General features: G+C 60.9%; 5 protein-coding genes across 25 annotated transcripts; 4 read left to right on the top strand and 1 right to left on the bottom strand.

Moving 5' to 3' along the window:
* The first annotated feature begins 68 nt into the window (after positions 1–68).
* Positions 69–2871, top strand: NUDT22 (nudix hydrolase 22). Of its 9 annotated transcripts, none has more exons than XM_013994165.3 (6): positions 69–116; positions 458–955; positions 1300–1398; positions 2085–2182; positions 2312–2405; positions 2706–2871. In XM_013994165.3, the coding sequence occupies exons 2-6, from the start codon at positions 476–478 to the stop codon at positions 2805–2807; spliced, it is 873 nt and encodes a 290-aa protein (XP_013849619.2). In that variant the 5' UTR covers positions 69–116; positions 458–475; the 3' UTR covers positions 2808–2871. The 9 variants fall into 9 exon arrangements, 7 of the variants coding, with proteins under 7 accessions (XP_013849619.2, XP_013849620.2, XP_005660810.3 ...); XR_014836872.1 differs by lacking the exon at positions 69–116 and adding an exon at positions 119–202 and having other exon boundaries at positions 1313–1398; XM_013994166.3 differs by lacking the exon at positions 69–116 and adding an exon at positions 119–202 and having other exon boundaries at positions 2312–2333.
* Positions 2872–3285: 414 nt separating this feature from the next.
* On the top strand, positions 3286–7363 carry DNAJC4 (DnaJ heat shock protein family (Hsp40) member C4). 4 transcript variants are annotated; one of them, XM_003122579.6, is made up of 7 exons: positions 3286–3400; positions 3729–3821; positions 4752–4845; positions 5334–5518; positions 5603–5764; positions 6987–7073; positions 7164–7363. In XM_003122579.6, the coding sequence occupies exons 1-7, from the start codon at positions 3342–3344 to the stop codon at positions 7264–7266; spliced, it is 783 nt and encodes a 260-aa protein (XP_003122627.5). In that variant the 5' UTR covers positions 3286–3341; the 3' UTR covers positions 7267–7363. The 4 variants fall into 4 exon arrangements, with proteins under 4 accessions (XP_003122627.5, XP_084866935.1, XP_084866936.1 ...); XM_085010809.1 differs by lacking the exon at positions 3286–3400 and adding an exon at positions 3435–3537 and having other exon boundaries at positions 3726–3821; XM_085010810.1 differs by lacking the exon at positions 3286–3400 and adding an exon at positions 3435–3561.
* Positions 7364–7594: 231 nt separating this feature from the next.
* VEGFB (vascular endothelial growth factor B) lies at positions 7595–11085 on the top strand. 3 transcript variants are annotated; one of them, XM_003353793.5, is made up of 7 exons: positions 7595–7960; positions 8523–8565; positions 8916–9112; positions 9264–9337; positions 9529–9564; positions 9809–10044; positions 10631–11085. In XM_003353793.5, exons 1-6 carry the CDS (start codon positions 7901–7903, stop codon positions 10020–10022), a joined length of 624 nt encoding a protein of 207 aa, XP_003353841.2. In that variant the 5' UTR covers positions 7595–7900; the 3' UTR covers positions 10023–10044; positions 10631–11085. The 3 variants fall into 3 exon arrangements, with proteins under 3 accessions (XP_003353841.2, XP_003122626.3, XP_084866927.1); XM_003122578.6 differs by having other exon boundaries at positions 7648–7960; positions 9910–10044; XM_085010801.1 differs by lacking the exon at positions 7595–7960 and adding an exon at positions 8008–8369 and having other exon boundaries at positions 9910–10044.
* A 1694-nt stretch (positions 11086–12779) lies between these two features.
* FKBP2 (FKBP prolyl isomerase 2) lies at positions 12780–15736 on the top strand. Of its 8 annotated transcripts, none has more exons than XM_085010818.1 (7): positions 12882–12928; positions 13988–14011; positions 14175–14343; positions 14863–14975; positions 15095–15141; positions 15475–15510; positions 15598–15736. In XM_085010818.1, exons 3-7 carry the CDS (start codon positions 14179–14181, stop codon positions 15657–15659), a joined length of 423 nt encoding a protein of 140 aa, XP_084866944.1. In that variant the 5' UTR covers positions 12882–12928; positions 13988–14011; positions 14175–14178; the 3' UTR covers positions 15660–15736. The 8 variants fall into 8 exon arrangements, with proteins under 8 accessions (XP_003122628.1, XP_084866944.1, XP_084866946.1 ...); XM_085010820.1 differs by having other exon boundaries at positions 12882–13053; XM_085010819.1 differs by lacking the exon at positions 12882–12928 and adding an exon at positions 13332–13459.
* Positions 15737–16086: 350 nt separating this feature from the next.
* PPP1R14B (protein phosphatase 1 regulatory inhibitor subunit 14B) lies at positions 16087–18524 on the bottom strand. The gene is made up of 4 exons (NM_214115.1): positions 18258–18524; positions 17085–17168; positions 16504–16536; positions 16087–16427 (listed from the first exon to the last, which is right to left on the bottom strand). Exons 1-4 carry the CDS (start codon positions 18513–18515, stop codon positions 16359–16361), a joined length of 444 nt encoding a protein of 147 aa, NP_999280.1. The 5' UTR covers positions 18516–18524; the 3' UTR covers positions 16087–16358.
* Between the last annotated feature and the right edge of the window lie 249 nt (positions 18525–18773).

Below are 18773 nucleotides of genomic sequence, written 5' to 3'. Positions count from 1 at the left end.
ACAGCTTACCCCGCCGGGCCCTGAGCGCCGGGCCGGCCAATGAGAAGCGGAGGAAGAAAGGGGCGGGCACTTCCGCTCTGGGGGAAAGGGGCGGAGCCTGCGAAAATTGTGGGCGGGTGAGTGGCGGCCGGAGCTTCCGGAACCGGGGAGGCGTACCTGCGCGTCAGCTGTTGGAGAGAGGACCTTTGGTTTTGGGAAACAGGTGTATGGGGGGGTGACTGGACCCAGGACCTCTGGGTGGTAGGGATGCCGGGGAGTCTCAGGGATTCTGGCAGCGGGAGCCTCGGAGCTCTGGCCGGGATGATGATAAGACACTTTACTGCCCAGGGAGTGGTCAGGGAGATGCAGAAGGGCTGAGGGTATCCTCAGGAAGTCTGTGGCAGAGGGGGCCAGCTGCCGGGCTCAAGGGTGGCTGTGGGTCCCCCAGGGTGACAGACTTGGTTGTGTCCTCCCCCAGAACTGCCCTGTCCTAACCATGGACCCTGAGGTGTCCCTGCTGCTACAGTGCCCCCCTGGCGGGTTGCCCGAGGAGCAAGTACGGGCTGAGCTGAGTCCAGCCTATGACCGTCGCCCACTGCCAGGAGGGGACAAGGCCATCACTGCCATCTGGGAGAGCCGGCTTCGGGCCCAGCCCTGGCTCTTTGATGCCCCCAAGTTCCGCCTACACTCCGCCACCCTGGTGCCCACTGGCTCACCGGGGCCACAGCTGCTCCTGCACCTGGGCCTTACATCTTATCGAGACTTCCTGGGCACCAACTGGGCCAGCTCAGCTGCCTGGCTGCGACAGCAGGGGGCCACCGACTGGGGTGACAAGCAAGCCTACCTGGCGGACCCCCTGGGGGTGGGGGCTGCCCTGGCCACCGCTGATGGCTTCCTTGTCTTTCTGCGCCGTTCTGGGCAGGTGGCTGAGGCACCTGGGCTGGTGGACGTGCCTGGTGGGCACCCTGAACCTAAGGTGAGATGCCAGGCTGGGCGCAAAAACACAAAGACCCAGAGAGTTTGGCTTTGTTTCCCTCATCCCTTAAAGGAGTTGGCCGGATGCTTCTCCCAAAGTCTCTGCTCACCGTGGGGTTTCATCCTCCACAGTGAACCCAGCCCCCAGACCTGGGGGAATCTAGGGAAGTGGGGATGGGGGTGGAGGAGCTAGCTGCACCTCTGGCTGTCCATCTGGAAAAAGGGGGCCTGGGCCAGGGGCTCCCCAAGACTCATGCTGTGCCCAGCCAGGCCCTCAGGGCCAGTGAGTATGGGGGAAGGCAGGGCAGGAAAAGGGGAGCAGGGGTTCAGCCTGACCTCTCGCAGGCCCTGTGCCCAGGTGACAGCCCCCTGCACAAGGACCTCCCTGGGGAGCTGGTGGTACATGAGCTCTTCTCCAGTGTCCTCCAGGAGATCTGTGATGAGGTAAGTGAGGGGCAGGTGGGCCAAGCTGGTGGGCAAGGAGAGAGTGGGTAGAACATGCCAGAATTCCACAGGTCTAGGCTGGCAGGAGTATCTGCAGGCATCCAGCATTGAGCAAAGAGCTTGGCTTTGTAGCCAGGTGCGCACGGAATGGAATTCTAGCCCCCGTTTCTGTGTGTGCCTCAGGTTCTTCCTTTTTTGGTCTTTTTAGGGCTGCACCCGGGGCATATGGAAGTTCCCAGGCTAAGGGTTGAATAGGAGGTGTAGCCGCCAGCCTACGCCACAGCCACAGCCACACCAGTTCCTTAACCCACCAAGCAAGGCCAGGGATCAAACCCATGTCCTCATGGATCCTAGTTGGGTTCATTGCTGCTGAGCCACAACGGGAACTCCCAGGTTCTTCCTTTTTACAATGGGAGCAATGATAAATGTCCCTCCCGGTTTGTGAGAAAGAGGAGTGAATGGTGGTCCCAGTTACTAAAGCCACTTCCCTTGGGTGACCCTGAGCAAACCATTCAATCTCGCCGGTTCTGATTTTCCCATGAGCATGCCCAAGATCTGACATTCTGTGATGCTGGGCACTTGAAGTACAAACTGTAAAATGCTGTCCAAGGGTAACACACTCTTCTATGCTGAGAGGAGCAGGGAAGCAGGCGGTGGGTACTGACAGGTGGTCTCCCTGATCCTAGGTGAACCTGCCGCTGCTCACCCTGAGCCGGCCGCTGCTATTGGGCATCGCCCGCAATGAGACCAGTGCCGGCCGTGCCAGTGCCGAGTTCTACGTCCAGTGAGTGAGCTCTGGGGGACAGGGTCCTGGGTCCTGGGGTAGGTGGGTGGTTAAGGGGCATGGCTGAGGCAGCTGAGGGACCCTCCAGGAGCTAAGCACTCACCAGGCCACTCTCATGTCCCTGTCCAGGTGCAGCCTGTCTTCTGAGCAGGTGAGGAAGCACTACATGAGTGGGGGACCTGAGGCCCACGAATCCACGGGAATTATCTTTGTGGAGACACAGGTTCGAAGTGGCAAAGTGTGTCTTCTTTGGACAAAGAGCTGGGCTCAGGGCTTACAGAAGCCTGGTGATGCATGTCTGTCTCCCAGGGCTGGGTCAGAGAGGGCTCCTGAATCTCTCAGGGCTTCCCTCCGGAGCCACAAGGCCCCACTAGGGATTCCCCCAGCCCAAGGAGAGAGGCCACTAACCTGTTCAGCCCCCTCGACATGTCTCCTTAGAGGGCTCCGAGGCTCAGAATCTGTGGGCACAGCTCCCGCAAGAAACCTGAGGTCCGGATGTCTGGGTCTCACTGTCTCCCCACAGAAGGTGCGGAGGTTGCAGGAGACTGAAATGTGGTCCCAGCTCTGCCCATCGGCCAAAGGCGCCATCTTCCTCTACAGTCGGGTCCAGGGAAACTCCACCTGAGTTGCCCTGAGTCCCCAGCCCTGTCACCACCGCTCGGAAGACAATAAAGGACTTTATTCTTGGATTCCACTGCCATCTGCTGTTTCCGTGGGACAGGGAGGGGCTGCTGGGAGAGCCCTAGGTGGCCGACAGAGACAAGCGAAGGGCCTGGGGTGGGGGGTGGGGTGGTAAGGCCCAGCCTCGGTTTACCCCTCTGAAGCTGAGCGCCTTGCTCCCATGCCAGGCTCTGATGAGGTTCCAGGCCGACTATGGTGTGGAAACTGCTTTGTGAAACGCGTCTCGCTGCAGAGCGGAGTAACAGGCATATCCGAGGGAGGGACAAGGCAACTGCGCCAGGGCCTAGGGTCCAGGGTCGAGGGTCAGGGTCGGTCGGCAGGCTTCCCAAGTGGGTGCTGGCGCCCTCCTGCCAAGACCACAGGAGCCCGCCTCTATGGGTGGGTCCGAGGCATCAAAAGCCAGTCAGCGGGAGGGGGCGGGCCTTCGCCGCACGTCCTCACCTTCAGACGAGTGGGCGTGGCCTTAGCATCTAAGCCAATGAGAGTGAGGAGGCCGGGCCTGAATGGGAGCAGGAAATGGCGACGGCCGCGGAGTCCGTGAGTGCAGCAGGGGCGGGGTTTGGTGTGGCTCCTCCTGCACCCGCCCCCCAGGCTCCCAGGGTGGGAAGGGGTCGCTGCATCCGGGGCCGGTTATCCAGACCCTGAGACAAGACTGGAGAAAGGCCCCGGACGCCCTGATCAGAGGCGGCGACAGGCGGGTCTGGTCTAGAGCAAGGAGGTTCCATTTCCCTCTGCGTCCCCTGGGCCGCCTCAGTTTTCCTTCGCGTCTAAACGGGATCGGGCCCCTTCCCTCTGCCCGCCACCCCCTCCGCAGTGGTTGAAGTCTGGTCCCATCCCACTCCTCTTTGTGGCCTCCTTTCACCAGCTGCCCGCCTGCCGCCATGCTGCCCCTGCGCCTGTGCCGGCTGTGGCCCCGCAACCCTCCCACCCGGTCCTTCGCTGCGGCCGCCGGGCAGCGGTGAGTTGGGCGCCTGGGTCATTCAGAGGGTTTCTGCTGCGGGCTTGCCCAGTTCTAGACCCTACACTAGGTTCTGGGATAGTGGTGATCTCTTACTCTGGGTCAGGCGCCTTACAGCCTTGTCTCCGGTCACCCTTGTCTCCGGTCACCCTCACCTTCATTGCTGAGGACATAGGATCAGAGATTAAGGGATGACCCCCAAGGCCATAGAGTTAAGTGGCAGATTTGGAATTTGATCCCGAGCCAAACCCTATGTGCTGTCCACCACGCTGGTGGTTGTCAAGCACCCCTGTACAAAACCCACAGGGGTGGGATTGGGGATGGGGGGAGCTCACAAAAATGAAGATTCCTGGGCCCTGCTCTGGAGATTCTGATTGGCGGGAATGAAGGAGGACTCAGCAAACCACTTTTTTCTTCTTTCTTTTTAGGGCCACAGCTGCAGCACAGGGAGGTTCTTCCTAGACTAGGGGTCAAATAAATGGGAGCTACAGCACATGGGGCCTACACCACAGCCACAGCAACACCAGATCCGAGCCGCATCTGCGACCTGTTCCTCAGCTTGCAGCAATGCCGGATCCTTGACCCACTGAGCAAGGCCAGGGATTGAACCTGCATTCTCACGTACAATACTTGGGTTCTTAACCAGCTGAGCCACAACAGGAACTCCAAGAATCTATTTTTTTAAACATGCTTTTCAGGGGTTTCTGATGCAAAGGGTCCGAAGACTACACTTTGAGACATTCTGATGTGGTCCATACCTGGAACACTCAAAGAGGGAGGGATGATTTAGAGATCTCCCTTGGCCCCTGCCTCAGCCCCCTGGCACCTGGATGCTGAGTTGAAGGGCGTGGCCCACAGGGGCTGGGAGGGGCAGGAAAGGGGTATCCTGTGTTTTCCTCATCCCCTGCATGTTTGGGCCTCTTTCCACAGGTCTGGCCCCAGTAACTACTATGAACTGTTGGGGGTGCATCCTGGTGCCAGTGCTGAAGAAGTTAAACGAGCTTTCTTCTCCAAGTCCAAAGAGGTACCAGTGGGTCTTAAATGGAGAGGGGGGAGAACGTGTGAGCCACATGGGGGAGGCTCCAGATTCTCAGGAATGGAGCTGAGAGGCTCCTTCTGGCTGTGCATATTCCCTCAGGATTTCACAGGGAATGGGAGGTGCCCCAGGGGCAGGGATCTGGCCAGGAGGGAAGAAAGGTTGGGAGCAGGAGCCAAGGGTCCTGTCTGATGGTCTGGGCTTGGTTCTCTTGACCCGCCTACTCTTGGGAAAGCTGGGACCAGGGTATATGGTGAGAGCCAGGCAGCAGGTGTGGAGGGTGTCAACAGGGGAGGGGGCAGGAGTCTTTGCTTCTAGACTCTACTCTTCTGGAGGCACAGGCAGCCCTGAGAGTGAAGGTCACTGCCCAGGCAGGGCCTTAGGAATAACATGAGCCCAGGTGGGTGGACATGATCAGGATAGGTCCTGGGAGGGGGCATGGAAAGGGAGATGAGGGGAGTCCTACCCCACCCCAGCTGCACCCTGACCGGGACCCCGGGAACCCAGCCCTGCACAGCCGCTTTGTGGAGCTGAGTGAAGCGTACCAAGTGCTCAGCCGTGAGGAGAGCCGCCGTAGCTATGACCACCAGCTTCGTTCAGCGACTTCCCCAAAGTCTCCAGGAACCGCAGCCTATCCCAGGTCTGCTCATCGGGCGCACAGGTACAGTAGTCCTGCCCCCAGCTTGCCACGGCCAAGTCTCACCAGGAGACTCTTCCCTACATTCTCCCTTCTCCCTCCCAACAGCTCCTGGGAGGACCCCAGCGCACAATACTGGGCCCAGTTTCCTGGTGTCAGGCCTCAGGGACCAGAGTCAAGGCGGCAGCAGCAGAAACACAACCAGCGAACGCTGGGGTACTGCCTCTTGATCATGCTGGCAGGCATGTGCCTGCACTATGTTGCCTTCAGGTGCGCTTCCCCCTGGGCTGATGGGCAGAGGGCAGGAGGGTGGGCAAAGCCCAGTGTCAGGCATCCACCCACACTGTCCCTGTGGCCTGCATTCTTGTGTTTCTCAAGCTAAGAATTGCGGAGTTCCCGTCGTGGCACAGTGGTTAACGAATCCAATTAGGAACCATGAGGTTTTTGGGTTTGGTCCCTGGCCTTGCTCAGTGGGTTAAGGATCCGGCGTTGCCATGAGCTGTGGTGTAGGTTGCAGATGCGGCTCGGATCCCGCGTTGCTGTGGCTCTGGTGTAGGCCGGCGGCTACAGCTCTGATTGGACCCCTAGCCTGGGAATCTCCATATGCCGTAGGAGCGGCCCTAGAAAAAGGCAAAAAGACAAAAAAAAAAAAAAGGAATTTCATGAAATAGGTCTCCTCCAGGGCCTCTTCTTCTTTGTCGTCTTTTCTTTTTTTTGCTTTTTAGGTCCTCACCTGCAGCATTATGGAGGTTCCCAGGTGAGGGGTACAATTGGAGTTGGAGTTGTAGCCACAGCCACAGCAACGCCAAATCTAAGCCGGATCTTTGACCTACACTGCAGCTCAAGGCAATGTCAGATCCTTAACCCACTGAACGAGGCTAGGGATCAACCCTGCATCCTCACAGATACTAGTAGGGATTGTTACCACTGAGCCACACCAGAAACACCCAGAGCCTCTTCTTACTTGGCAAAGGCAGCTCTGCACTAAGGGGTAATGTCATTTTCAGTTTTTTATAATACGAATGTAAATTTTTGGTGCCGGCTGCCAGAGAGCGCTGGAGCTAATCAAAATTTTAACACCAGAAGGAAATGCATCGAATTGGACAACCATCCTCATTTGTTTGTCAGTCGCTGTTTTCCCACCACCCTCTCACGCACGCCATGCCACCGAGGTTTGACAGCAAAGACACCTAAAGGCGGGTGCCCACTGCTAGCAGTGTGCCTCGCTTAGTAATGGAATTGGAGGAACAACCCTTTCTAGTTCCCCTCCAGGACACTGGGTCTGCTGTCACCACCTTCAGGACAGTCAGGGACCTAGGTGGCCATTGGACTCTGGACAAGCCACTCTGTGCCCCTCTCCTCATGCAACATAGGCAGCGAGGCTGAGGTCCCCACAGATCTAAAGCTCTGAGACCCTAGAGTGGGGTGGAGAGGGTGGGACTGGGGGACAGAAGGTACTGGGGGCCCAAAGTTAACTGTACCCCCCATGCAGGAAGCTGGAGCAGGTGCACCGTAGCTTCATGGATGAAAAGGATCGGATCATCACAGCCATCTACAATGACACTCGGGCCCGGGCCAGGTCTGTCCCAGCTCTTTTCTGCCCTCCCTTCACTGTCCTGGCACCACCCTCCGGGATCCCTGTCCCGACCACAGGTGCTCTCCCCTGCAGGGCCAAAAGAGCCAGGCTCCAGCAGGAGCAACAGCAGAGGCAGCTGCTGCAGCCAACACCTGGCCCTCCTGAAGGCCCAGGGATCGTGCCCCCCAGCCCCTGAGCAGCTCACCTGGATGGGGCCCGGGGTGTGCTCCCTCTGTGCTTCCCTCCTGGTACGTCCCACTCCCAGAAACGCGGGCAATAAAGTGGTTCTCAGAGCTCTTGTCTGGTTCCCTCCTTCAGGCCTGGCGCCCCCGGCCCGGGCCCCGCCCTCCGGGATCCGGCGACGGCCACCCGGGAGCCCGGCCCCCTGGGCGGTGCGTCCCCTTTCCCCTGCTGCGGCGGGAGGGGGTGTGTGTGCAGGGGGCGGGCCCCGCCGGCGGCCTCGCCCCCTCCCCCGCCCCGCCCCCGCCCCGCGGCCCGGTGGGGAGCGCGTGTCTGGGTCACATGAGCCGCCCGCCCGCCATCCCGGGCCCGGCCCCCCGCCGCCCCCGCCGTCCCCGCCGCCCGCCGCCGCCGCCGCCGCCACCGGCCGCCCGCCCGCCCGGCTCCTCCGGCCGCCGCCGCCGCCGCTGCGCTGCGCTGCGCTGCCTGCGCCCAGGGCTCGGGAGGGGGCCGCGGAGGAGCCGCCCCCCGCGCCCGGCCCCCGCCCGCCGCGCCCGAGCCCGCGCCATGGGGCTCTGGCTGCCGCCGCCCCTCGCGCCACCGGGCTAGGGCGATGCGGGCGCCCCCGGCACGCGGCCCCCGCGGCCACCATGAGCCCCCTGCTCCGCCGCCTGCTGCTCGCTGCGCTCCTGCAGCTGGCCCCCGCCCAGGTACGTGCGTCCGCGACATCCCGCCCGCCCGCCTTGCCCTCTCTCAAGGTTGGCGGAAGTGGAGAGGCGCGGGGCGGCCGCGGCCTCGGGGATCCGCGGGGTCGGGCCGCCGCCGACGGGGGAGTCGCAGGGTCCCGGCCCGGGCATCCCCCAGGAGGTGTCCCTCCCCGCTGGCCCGCCGGCCCAACGCCGGGGCCACTCCCCCGCCCCACCCCGTCCCCTGGGCGCCGCCGGGGGCGGGGCCGCCTCGGTGCCTACAGGACGCGCGGTTCGGCGCCCACTGTGCCCCCTCCTGACCTGCGGCCTCGAGAACTAACCCGCTCCCGAGGCTTGGAGATTCGACGCTGCGGGCAGAGCGCGCCTGGCTGGTCGTGGCCAGGGCAGGTCCCAGGTGGCCAAGAGAGGACAGGTAAAGCTAGAGTGGCCCCAGGAACAGAGCAACCTGGAAAAATGTCAGAGAGGGGTTGAAGCCTCCTGACGGCAAGGGCAGAGCCCTGGGGACAGTGACAGGGCTAGCCCTTCCTGGAGTGCACCTTGGGTCCAGCTCTTTTCTCTCTCATAGGCCCCGGTCTCCCAGCCTGATGCCTCTGGCCACCAAAAGAAAGGTAATAGTAACACAGTAACTGCAGTAGCCAGCACTGGGAACGCTTTGCTCCAGCCCGGATTCCAGACTCTGGGTCTTCCTCATTCTGTGTAATCACAGATGTAAGGTGTAAGATGCAAACTTTTGTTCTGCCCATTTCCCAGAAGGGGAGATTGATTGAGGCAGTGGGGTTCCTGGGTCCTGGATGGACATGGCAGGGGAAGCAGCTGGGGAGGGCAGAGTGGAAGCTAGTGGAGAGTGGCCATGACTTGGAGACTAGGGAGAAACAGCTGCTGGGCACAGGGGCAGGGGAACCAGGGAGCAGCCACAGGAAACCTAGTGAGGACTTAACCCTTACTTATCTGTCCCCAGTGGTGTCATGGATAGACGTATATGCTCGTGCCACTTGCCAGCCGCGGGAGGTAGTGGTGCCTCTGACCATGGAGCTCATGGGCACTGTGGCCAAGCAACTGGTGCCCAGCTGCGTGACTGTGCAGCGCTGTGGTGGCTGCTGCCCTGACGACGGCCTGGAGTGTGTGCCCACTGGGCAGCACCAGGTCCGAATGCAGGTATGGGGCAGGGGGGCGTGCCTGGCTGCGGTGGATGCTGGTGTTCTGGGGACGGGGGTTGGCTCGTGGGTGGGGTGTTCTCACCCCTCCAGCCCTAGAGCTTTGTCCCGTTCCTTTCTCTTTCATGTGTCTTTCCTTGTTCTGAGCACAGATCCTGATGATCCGGTACCCAAGCAGTCAGCTGGGGGAGATGTCCCTGGAAGAACACAGCCAGTGTGAATGCAGGTGCCAGCCAGGCTCCGCTTTTGGGTTTGCAGGGAGCACGCTAGGGGAGTGCTGGGTGTGATGGCACCCCACAGCGGGGACCAGGTTTCTGAGAGGAGAGCTGGGTAGGCCCGGGATCTGGGGCACAAGAGGAGGATGCTTGGCTTCCTGATCCTCTTCTTCCTTGTCTCTGTCTGCCTCTTACTTTTCAGACCAAAAAAACGAGAGAGTGCCGTGAAGCCAGACAGGTGAGTCTTGGGCTCTTGCTGAGGTGGGATGGGAGCCCAGGCCTAGCGCCCAGAATGTGATGTGGGGGTTGGGCGGGGGGTGTTAAGAGTGGGGCAGGAAGTTGTGATCCCCTCCCCTCCTTTTCCTCCCACTTGTGTCCCCCTCTCCCTTTTCCCTCTGCCCCCTAAGTCTATGCTCTGCCCTGATCCCAGCTCCTGGGAAGATTCTTTCTTCCCACCCGAGACATGTTGCTTCTCCTCCTAGGGTTTCCACTCCCCACCACCGTCCCCAGCCCCGCTCTGTTCCGGGCTGGGACCCTGCCCCCGGAGCACCCTCCCCAGCTGACATCACCCATCCCACTCCAGCCCCAGGCCCCTCTGCCCACGCTGCCCCCAGCGCCGCCAGCGCCCTGACCCCTGGACCTGCCGCTGCCGCTGCCGACGCCGCAGCTTCCTCCGTTGTCAAGGGCGGGGCTTAGAGCTCAACCCAGACACCTGCAGGTGAGGCATCCGCATGGCGTTTGTTGGGGCAGGGCTCAGGGCCCCGTCCTGGAGCAGGTCCAGGTGAGCCTGCCACTGGGAGAAGAGCCAGGGAAGAGGCCGCTTTGAGTGTGTTGAACAAATATTGCCCAAGTGCCTGCGGGCGCTGGGGTCAGCACAAACAAGGTTCACGTTCTAACGCGGGAGTCAGACACGAGGGCACATGATGCCAACAGAGGATGTCAAGTCACGGGCTGTGGTAAGGGGCACTGACAACACCTTTGAGCAATTCAGAGATGTCCTGGAAGTGGTGATATCTGCCAGGAGTAGAAATGAGAAAGACCCCTTTCCAGTTGGCAAGGCCCTGAGCCACAGAAAGACAGTTGTTCCACCGTATGGGCTCTGAAAGGCCAGGGGATGCAGTGGAACCTTTGTCCGCCCTTGTCCAAGGTGTTTCTCGCCACCCTCCCTTCCATGGCGGGCCTGTGGGACTTCCCAGGAAGTGTTAGGGGAGAATGGGGTCCACAGGCGGTGACAAGGGGGTGGGTCCAGAGGAGCAGGGGCTGAGCTGTGCCAGCATGAACAGACCCCCTCGTTCCCTCCTCAGGTGCCGGAAGCTGCGAAGGTGACACATTGCTTCTCAGACTCAGTGGGGCCACTTGCCTCACAGCCCCTGCCCCCTGACCCCCAGGGTATAGGGGCCACAAGGGCAGTCTGGTGAGAAGAGTCCAGTCCCCAAGACCTCAGCCTGGGCAGAAGCTCCTCTCGGACCCGGGCCTTTCAGAGGGCTTTCTGACCGCCTCGTGTCTCTCTGAAGCTGCCGTCCAACAACACGGGCAGCGCTGGATGAAGAGACTTGAGGGCAGCAAGAGGGATCGCCTATCAACTTGAGAGACAATGGGGGCCCGTCTCAGTTTTTAACCACCTTGTGCCAGTTGGCATCTAACAACTGGCTCCTCCGTCCCCTCACTAAGAAGACCCTGATCCCCTGCAAAATAATGGGAGTTGGGCTTCGGTACAAGAACTGTGAACCCCAGTCCTGATAAAAGAGATGGAAGGAGCCGTCCCTGCTTCTGTCACTGTTTGTCACTGTCCAGGCTGGCTGGTTTGGGCATCAATGTCTGTATCACACTGCCTCCTAGACACAGAGCTTGGAGATGAGGCTCAAGGCCCCACAAAGGTCACAGAGCCAGAATTCTGCCTCCTTCACATTCACGTTGTGATTACAGGCCCTGGGGAGTCCCTGTCCTTATTAATCACAAGGGTTCCTTTCTGGAAGGAGATGGCCTGTTAGGGCCAATGAGCTTGAGATGGGACCCAGATCTGCTGAATGACCGTGGCTGTCACTGTCCCTCTCTCTCTGAGCCTCAGTTCCCACATGTGCATGGAGGGAACAGATGATTGCTGTGATCTGGGCCCTTGGGCTCCAAGAAAAAGTGTCTTCATGTAATAGAAAAGAAAACACATCTTCCCTGCCAGGCTACACTCTGCGTTTTCAGCTTTTTGTTTCCTAGAGCTTAGCTCTAAGGCCATGCACCTGCTCTCTCCCCACCTCCCCCCAAAGGTCTGTGGCTGGCGGGCACTCCCTCACCCCAACCACAGTCTTCTCCACTCTCGCTTCTCTTGCACCTTGGGTTCCCCTTCCCAGGCCCTGCTTGGGACTTTCCTGATCTTTATTTGACCCAGCCCAAGTTCAGTGGCCATCCTTCTGCCTCCCGTGCCCTGGGGGCTGAATGATGAAGGGGTGGACTGAAGGTCAACCTTGGGCACCAATGCTTTGCCCTGATATGAGGCCGAATATTCAGGGCAGCTGTTAACACAAAGCAGCTCCCCCAATGGAGGCCTTCTCTGAGGTGTTAGAGGGTGGAGTAGTGATCTTGTTGAGCCCAAAGCAAGAGGGGGATTAAATCAGAAGAGACAATTCCTGATGGTGATTGCTACCTTCATATTATTTTCTCAACCCAAAGAGTAAGATGAGGTAGGCCCACTTAGCCTACCTTTCATATGTGCCTCCTCACCTAATGCTCAATTCTGAGGTCAGTGTTGCGATTACTTTCCTCTTTCCTATTGAAAGAGGCCCTGAAAGGCTGACCGACCTAGGTATTGGACCTCAGGTCCGCTGTCTCCTTAACACTCAACTTAGGTTTAGCCGCCTCTCACCTGCAGGTTCACTACTTCAATGGACAGGTATTTACAACTAGGTGGTGGGGCTCCGGACACTAAGTCTGGTTGGGGAACATGACAGTCAAGGGTCAATGTGTGGCAGGCAGAGGAAGATCTGGATGCTGGGAGCAAGAAAAGGGAGCATGCCCTGTGGGCCAGGGCCTGGAGGTGCGGGCACATCATTCCCGCAGTCCTACTGTGGCCCTGCAAGCCGGATGGTATCGCGCCGGGGTTACAGGGACGCCAAACCCTACTAGGCCAAGGAACTTGCTCAAGGTCACAGTGAGTGGCAGACTCCAGATTCAAACCCAGGGCGCTCTCTGTAGCCCAGGCTCTTTCCACAGCAACTAACTGAGGACTGTGGATCCAGAAGACGCCCAGGGGCAAACAAGGGCGCTGTGTAAGAAGCTGGGGGCGACATAAAATGGCGTCTCAAGACCCCCTCCAGAAACCCGCGCCCGCCTGACCTTAATTTCACCTAGACCGGAAGTGCCTTCAGCCCTTTCGGAAGTCACTTTCACCTAGTCTTACGGACCTGGGGATCCACCGGACGTGGCGCATAAGTCACGTGGTGGCGCCCGGGGTGGGGCTGGGGAAGAAGCCGCCCCGCGCGGGCGTGAGGCAGCGGGTTTCGCACGGTCCAATGAGGGCGGGCGGCGTGGCCCGGTCTGCTGGCGACAATGACGCGCCTGCGCAGAGACGGCAGCACGACTGGGGTTGACTCCGGGGGCGCGGCGAGGAGGTGAGCGGGGGCCACAGCCCGGGCTGGGGGGAGCCGGGGTGCAAGGCGGCAGGCTGGATCAGGCGGGGCAGGAGCGGGCCGGGGCTCCGAGTGTCACCGAGGGATAGGTTACGAGGAAATTGAAGGTTGGGGGTCAGAGCTGTCTGGGGATGCCGCAGGGGGAGGGTTTTCACGCCGCACGGGGCGGGGCTCCGGGAGTCGGGGCGGGACGAGGAACCGAGACGGGTGGGACCTCTGAGCTGGTGCCAGGGGAAGGCGGAGCTCCGGAGCTGGGGGCGGGGCTAGGACTGGTGGGGGGCGGAGTCTGGTCTTTGGAGGAGGAACTGGAACAGACGGAAGGAGGAGCCTCGGGTTTGGAGACCGAGAGGGAAGGAGCCCAGGCGCTGGGGGCGGGCCTTCAGCCAGTGAGCGGCGTGGCTACAGTTCAGGAAAAGGGGGCTAGTTCTTTCGGAGGTGGGGTTCCAGGGCCAGGGGCGGAACCACGCCCTCTAAAGGGCGGGGTCAAGGAGTCCCACGAAGGGGTAGGCCCAGGTAATGGCCCGGGGCGTCCACGCGGGGGCGGTCTCCGTGGTGGCCGGGCGTGGGGACGCGGTAGGCCTAGAACTCCCCCAGGAGAGGTGGTGTGGGTGGAGCGGGCTCGGCGGCCACCCGACACGGGGCCAGTCTGGGTGCCCCGCAGGCCTCCGAGGGCTCAGAGCTGGGGTGGCGCCCCGGGCGGTGGCTCAGGGGCGGCCTGGGGGCTACCCCCGGAAGACCGGGGCTCCCCGGAGCCACCCAGTGGCGATGTGTGGGTGCCTCGGGGCCGGCCCCCTGCGGCGGCCGCAGAGGTGTGGGTGTGCTGGGCGGGGGGCAACTGGGTGTGGCGTGAGTGGGGTCGCCCAGTCGGGGCAACTGCTGTGCAGCCAGATAGGGTCTGGACTTTGCGGAAAGGGACGGGTGGGAATTGAAGAACAGAGCTGGGGACCGGGAGGGAAGGAAGGGCAGCGGGTGAGCGAAGGGGCGGGACCCTGGCTGCTGTGGCCTCCCCTGACCCCCTCCCCCCGCCGCTGGGGTCCTCAGGCAAGCCCCCTTCTCACTGAACTGGTAAGTGTGGCCGCGGACCTGGGGGAGGGGGCGGTGACCCGGGACAAAGGGGTCCCCAGGGGCAGGCAGGGTACGGTGGGGTGGAATCCTTCTGGTACCTGCCCGTATTCCATGCCCTTCTGGCCTTCTCCCCCGGTTGGTCGGTCGGGGTCTGTCCCCACAGAGACATGAGGCTGAGCTGGGTCCTGACAGTACTGTCCATCTGCCTGAGCGCCCTGGTCACGGCCACGGGGGCCGAGGGCAAACGGAAGCTGCAGATCGGAGTCAAGAAACGGGTAGACCACTGTCCCATCAAGTCGCGCAAGGGGGATGTCTTGCACATGCACTACACGGTGGGTGACCTAGTGGTGCTTTGGGGGTGGGTGGTGGGGCTTCTGGGGACCAGAAAGGACTTGGGAGCCAGGTTCCTTCCTCTGCCAAAGGTGGGTGACCTTGGGCAAGTTTCCTCTTCTACTTTTTTTTTTGTCTTTTTGCCTTTTCTAGGGCCACACCTGCGGCATATGGAGGTTCCCAGGCTAGGGGTCTAATCGGAGCTGTCGCCACCAGCCTACGCCAGAGCCACAGCAATGCGGCATCTTGAGCTGGTCCTAGTCAGATTCGTTAACCACTGCACCACAACGGGAACTCCTCCACTTCTTTCCATAGTTCTTTCCTGCTCTTCACGGTCTACTCCCAGGTTAGCACCAGCAAGCAGTGACAGTGTACTGAGAACTGCCCAAGTTTTCTGTCCCCTTCTAGGACTATGGCTGCCAGTGCTGTGGGGTGCTACCTGGATGGGAAGAGCACCTGGGGGGGGGGCGGTGTCCAGGCAGACCTTCTTCCTCACTGGCCTTCCCATGGTCTCAACACAGGGGAAGCTGGAAGATGGGACGGAGTTTGACAGCAGCCTGCCCCAGAACCAGCCCTTTGTCTTCTCCCTGGGCACAGGCCAGGTCATCAAGGGCTGGGACCAGGGGCTGCTAGGGTGAGTCGAGGGGCCACGGCTGTGGTCCAGGTGGTGAATTGTGGGAGGCAAGCCCCAGGGACTGGGCAGGGGCAGGGAGCCCGGGTGTTGCCACGTGCTGAACATGTGTCATCCTACAGGATGTGTGAGGGGGAAAAGCGGAAGCTGGTGATCCCATCAGAGCTGGGTAAGAGGGTCTTACTGACTGGGGACAGAGTTCGGGGTGTGTATCGGGATAAAGGTGACGGCTGCTTCAGCTTCTGCATTGATCTCCATTCAGTACCTGCCTCTTCCAAGTCTAGCTGTGTCCAGCAGTGGGGTCAGGGCAAGGCCCTTGGGACAGCTGCCTCTGGTGCCCATTTTCTGCCCTCTGCAAGACCTCTTGCAGCCCCTTCTCATCTCCATTACACCTTCTCCATTTCTAGCCTTGGGCTGCGATGGGCAGAGGCTTGCCTTCAGCCTGGCTGTCTGCAGAACACTTAGCTACAACTCACTTTGTTTCTTTATGCATCTTTGACAGGGTATGGAGAGCGGGGAGCTCCCCCAAAGATTCCAGGTAATACACCCTCCTGCCCCCATCTCTGCCCCCATTCCATCTCCCTGTGGCCCTGGTTCTCATTCTGACCCCACTTCTCCCCTGCAGGTGGTGCAACCTTGGTGTTCGAGGTGGAACTGCTCAAAATCGAACGACGTTCAGAGCTATAGCCAAACTGGGGAGGGGCGGTGGAGAGGCCCCCAGCAGGGACCAAGCTGTTTAAAACAAGAAAAAACCTTAAAGCCCATCAAGTGTGTTGTGTGTGTTCGTGGGCCCCGAGAGGCTTCGAAATCACTGCTTCAGCCTCCCCGCTCCCTCCCCCCATCCCTCTCCCCTTTCCTGGCTGCAGAGCCTTGGGGTCTGGGCTCGGTGGCATGGTGGCCCTTGTCCAGAGGGAAAAAAGACTGTTCCTGCCTGCCAGCAGCAACACCACTCCCCCCAGCTCCCTAGCCACTTCCAGCTCCTGGTCTGGGAGCCAGCACCAGGCTATCGCCATGGCTACGTGGCCCTCAGGAAGGCCTGCGGGTCACCTGGGGAGAAGCTGAGCTGGCAGCAGTAGTGGAGCAGTGTCCCCCCAAAAGAGACCAGCTGAGCCTGTTAACTGCACCAAAGGTGTAGCCTAGCTTTATTAAAGGGCCCGCGCCGCAGTCAATATAAAAACACAAAAAGTCCCATCAGTTTAATAATAATAAAAAACCCCGAAAATGGAAAACTGAGGGGGCAGGGAAAAGGCCCCTGGGCCAGGGGCACGGGGAGCCCTGCTCATGGCACCAGGCCTGGCCGCAGGGCCCCCCCGTATTGCTGTTGCTACGAGGTCGGGGGGCAGCGATTGTCCTGTGGGAGCCACCATTCACCTGGGTCGAGGACCCTTACTTCTTCTGGGGTGTGCTCAGCTTCTGCATGCCCCGGATCTTGTCCAGCAGGCCAGAGATGAAGGCCTGGAGGGAGGGAGAACATTTAGGAGACGGGACCCCAGACTTCTCACCCCACCCTCTGAGAAAACCACTTTCTTACCTCAGTGGGTTTGTAACAGTCAACCAGCAGCTCCTAACGGGGCAGGGGAGAAAGTATAATTGTGAGTCTTAAGAACACAAGCCTGGGAGTTCCCGTCGTGGCGCAGCAGAAACGAATCCGACCAGGAACCATGACGTTGCGGGTTTGATCCCTGGTCTTGCTCAGTGGGTTAAGGATCTGACATTGCTGTGAGCTGTTGCTGTGGCTCTGGCGTAGGGCGGCAGCTGCAGCTCTGATTAGACCCCTAGCCTGGGAACCTTCATATGCAGTGGGTGTGGCCCTAAAGAGATAAAAGACCAAAAAAAAAAAAGAACACAAGCCTAGAGTTCACTTATATCCACCTAGGCACCAGGGCTCCCCTGAGGCACCGGAGAGGCCACAGCTACTGAAGAGCTGGGCAAGTACCATTGGCCTCATTTGACAGAGGCAGAAGCTGAGAGGTCCAAGATCATGGAGCTGGCTGACTCAGACCAAAGAAGGCCCGGCTTCAGAGGCTTGCTTACCCAAGGGGCAGAGCCTCCAGGTAGCCTTCTATGCCCTGCTCCCCTGACCTGGCCCTGCTGCCCCCTCGCCCCCCTCACCTTGACCCTGGCAGCCCGGGTATCATCGCTCTCCATGTCCAGGAGTTCATCCACATCAATCTCCAGCTCCGGGATCTCCTCTTCCTGGGGTGGGGATGGGGGAGGAGGGAGAGACAAGGAAGAGCCTGAGTTCGGTGAGACAGGCTCGCTGGCTGAGGCCCCTGCCCTGCTGCAGAGGAGCCAGCCCTCTTTGCCCAGCAGACAGCGGCAGCTGCTCTGAGGAAGAAAACAGATCAGGCCCGTGCCAAGGCAAACTGCCCAATGGGGGGGCTAGGGGGGAGCTTCCTGTCTCTGCCCGTTGGACACCCTGGGTGCCAGACAGCTAGGACTGGGATCCTGGGCTGGGAACCCTGCAGATGTGTCTTCCCAACTTCCGGGCCCCCCATTTCAAAAAGAACACAGGTGGGGCCAGCTGTCCCAGCTCATCACAGCCCCTTCCCCTCCCCCAAACACCTGTCACAGCTTCCCGGGAGTGAGGAGGAAGTGAAGGGTGAGGGGTCACTGAGAAGGACCCAAGCCTGGTAAAAGGGAAACAAAGAGCCCATGCTTTGCTGAGGGAGGGGGTGCTTGCCACCCCTCCCCCCCAGGAAGCATCTCTCCTGTCTGGAGCCAGCTGCATTCCAGGGCTGGGCTAGGGTAGGCAGCACAGGACAAGCCCACTCCTCCACCCTGCCCCTCAGGGGCCTGAGTCACCATTTGAGCAAGGAAGGAGTCATGGGGTGGAGAACCAGACCGCAGAGAGTGGGCTAGCCTGCCCCCATGCCAAGAAGCTCCAGGTTAGCCCATTAGAATAGGAAACACCCGTACCCCCAGCAACCAGGCTGATGCCTTTTAATCAGTCTAGGCTAACAGGCAATAGGCAGACCTCCTTCCACTGCCAGTCCAGGCTAGCTCGCCTCTCCTGTCCACTTCCCAGGCTATCCCTTGAGGCTTCTAAAGGACCCCAAGCTTGACCAGGTAGTGAGTGACATTAAAAGAGACAGCGTCTGAAGCAGCGGATAAGAAAGGAGTGACTTAGGTCAGACAAGAAAGCATACATTGGGGGCGGGGAGTCCAGAGAGGAGGGGAGCGCACGCCCATTGACTCCCGGTGACAGGCGCGCTCAAGGTGGGGATCCCAGGCGGCCCGGATCAGGACCGATTTTAGGGTGTCGACGCAGGCTGGGGGACACACCTGGCAGTCGTAGAGGCGAGTGAGCTGCTCCAGGATCCACTCCTCCAGGTTGAGGCGCTTCCGTAGCTCCTTGCGGTCGTACTTGACCGTGACCTTCCCTTGGCGTCTCACTGGGCCCTCGTCGTCCGCGCCTCCCGGACCCTCGCCCGCTGCCCCAGGGGGGCTCTGAAAGTAGACGCGGGGCCCTGCGCCACCACTGCCCGGCCCCGGGGCCGGGGCCGCCAACGCCGCGCCCCCCGCGGGGCCGCTGTCCGCCATGGCGGCCGCCGGGGCCACGTGCGAGCGTCCGGCCCCTCCCTGCGCCGCCGCCTCCGGGACGCCCGCCGGCTGGCTCCGGGCCGCTGGCTCGGGTTAGGTCTCGAGCTCCACTCCGCGCAGCTCCGCGGCGAGGGCGGCGGCGGGGGTGCCCGGGGGCAGCTGCAGCATGCGGAGCCCCCGGGCCTGGCCTGGCCGCGCCCCGCCCCCTCCCCTCCGATCCGCCCGCCCTTTGTCCCCCGCGGCCGCCGCCCGAGCCGC

This window comes from Sus scrofa, chromosome 2 (genome assembly GCF_054392235.1).
Source record: "Sus scrofa isolate SSC_HxYL_T2T_F1_AM1 chromosome 2, Sscrofa_HxYL_maternal_Yorkshire_Landrace_v2.0, whole genome shotgun sequence".
Classification (NCBI taxonomy): Eukaryota; Metazoa; Chordata; class Mammalia; order Artiodactyla; family Suidae; genus Sus; species Sus scrofa.
This window is presented reverse-complemented; position numbering and strand designations above follow the sequence as displayed.

Excerpts from the sequence above, each read along its gene's own strand:
- PPP1R14B (NM_214115.1), bottom strand. The coding sequence starts at position 18,515 with ATGGCGGACAGCGGCCCCGCGGGGGGCGCGGCGTTGGCGGCCCCGGCC. Across the intron at positions 17,169-18,257 it reads CTCGCCTCTACGACTGCCAG|GAAGAGGAGATCCCGGAGCT; the intron begins GTGTGTCCCCCA and ends TCCCCACCCCAG. Across the intron at positions 16,428-16,503 it reads ACTGTTACAAACCCACTGAG|GCCTTCATCTCTGGCCTGCT; the intron begins GTAAGAAAGTGG and ends CCCTCCCTCCAG.
- FKBP2 (XM_085010822.1), top strand. The coding sequence starts at position 13,463 with ATGGCCCGGGGCGTCCACGCGGGGGCGGTCTCCGTGGTGGCCGGGCGT. Across the intron at positions 13,756-14,174 it reads CCCCTGCGGCGGCCGCAGAG|AGACATGAGGCTGAGCTGGG; the intron begins GTGTGGGTGTGC and ends CTGTCCCCACAG. Across the intron at positions 15,511-15,597 it reads AGCTCCCCCAAAGATTCCAG|GTGGTGCAACCTTGGTGTTC; the intron begins GTAATACACCCT and ends TCTCCCCTGCAG.
- NUDT22 (XM_013994164.3), top strand. The coding sequence starts at position 476 with ATGGACCCTGAGGTGTCCCTGCTGCTACAGTGCCCCCCTGGCGGGTTG. Across the intron at positions 956-1,299 it reads GTGGGCACCCTGAACCTAAG|GCCCTGTGCCCAGGTGACAG; the intron begins GTGAGATGCCAG and ends GACCTCTCGCAG. Across the intron at positions 1,399-2,084 it reads TCCAGGAGATCTGTGATGAG|GTGAACCTGCCGCTGCTCAC; the intron begins GTAAGTGAGGGG and ends CCCTGATCCTAG.
- VEGFB (XM_003353793.5), top strand. The coding sequence starts at position 7,901 with ATGAGCCCCCTGCTCCGCCGCCTGCTGCTCGCTGCGCTCCTGCAGCTG. Across the intron at positions 9,338-9,528 it reads CACAGCCAGTGTGAATGCAG|ACCAAAAAAACGAGAGAGTG; the intron begins GTGCCAGCCAGG and ends CTTACTTTTCAG. Across the intron at positions 9,565-9,808 it reads AGTGCCGTGAAGCCAGACAG|GGTTTCCACTCCCCACCACC; the intron begins GTGAGTCTTGGG and ends TTCTCCTCCTAG.
- DNAJC4 (XM_003122579.6), top strand. The coding sequence starts at position 3,342 with ATGAGAGTGAGGAGGCCGGGCCTGAATGGGAGCAGGAAATGGCGACGG. Across the intron at positions 3,822-4,751 it reads GCTGCGGCCGCCGGGCAGCG|GTCTGGCCCCAGTAACTACT; the intron begins GTGAGTTGGGCG and ends CTCTTTCCACAG. Across the intron at positions 5,519-5,602 it reads TCTGCTCATCGGGCGCACAG|CTCCTGGGAGGACCCCAGCG; the intron begins GTACAGTAGTCC and ends CCCTCCCAACAG.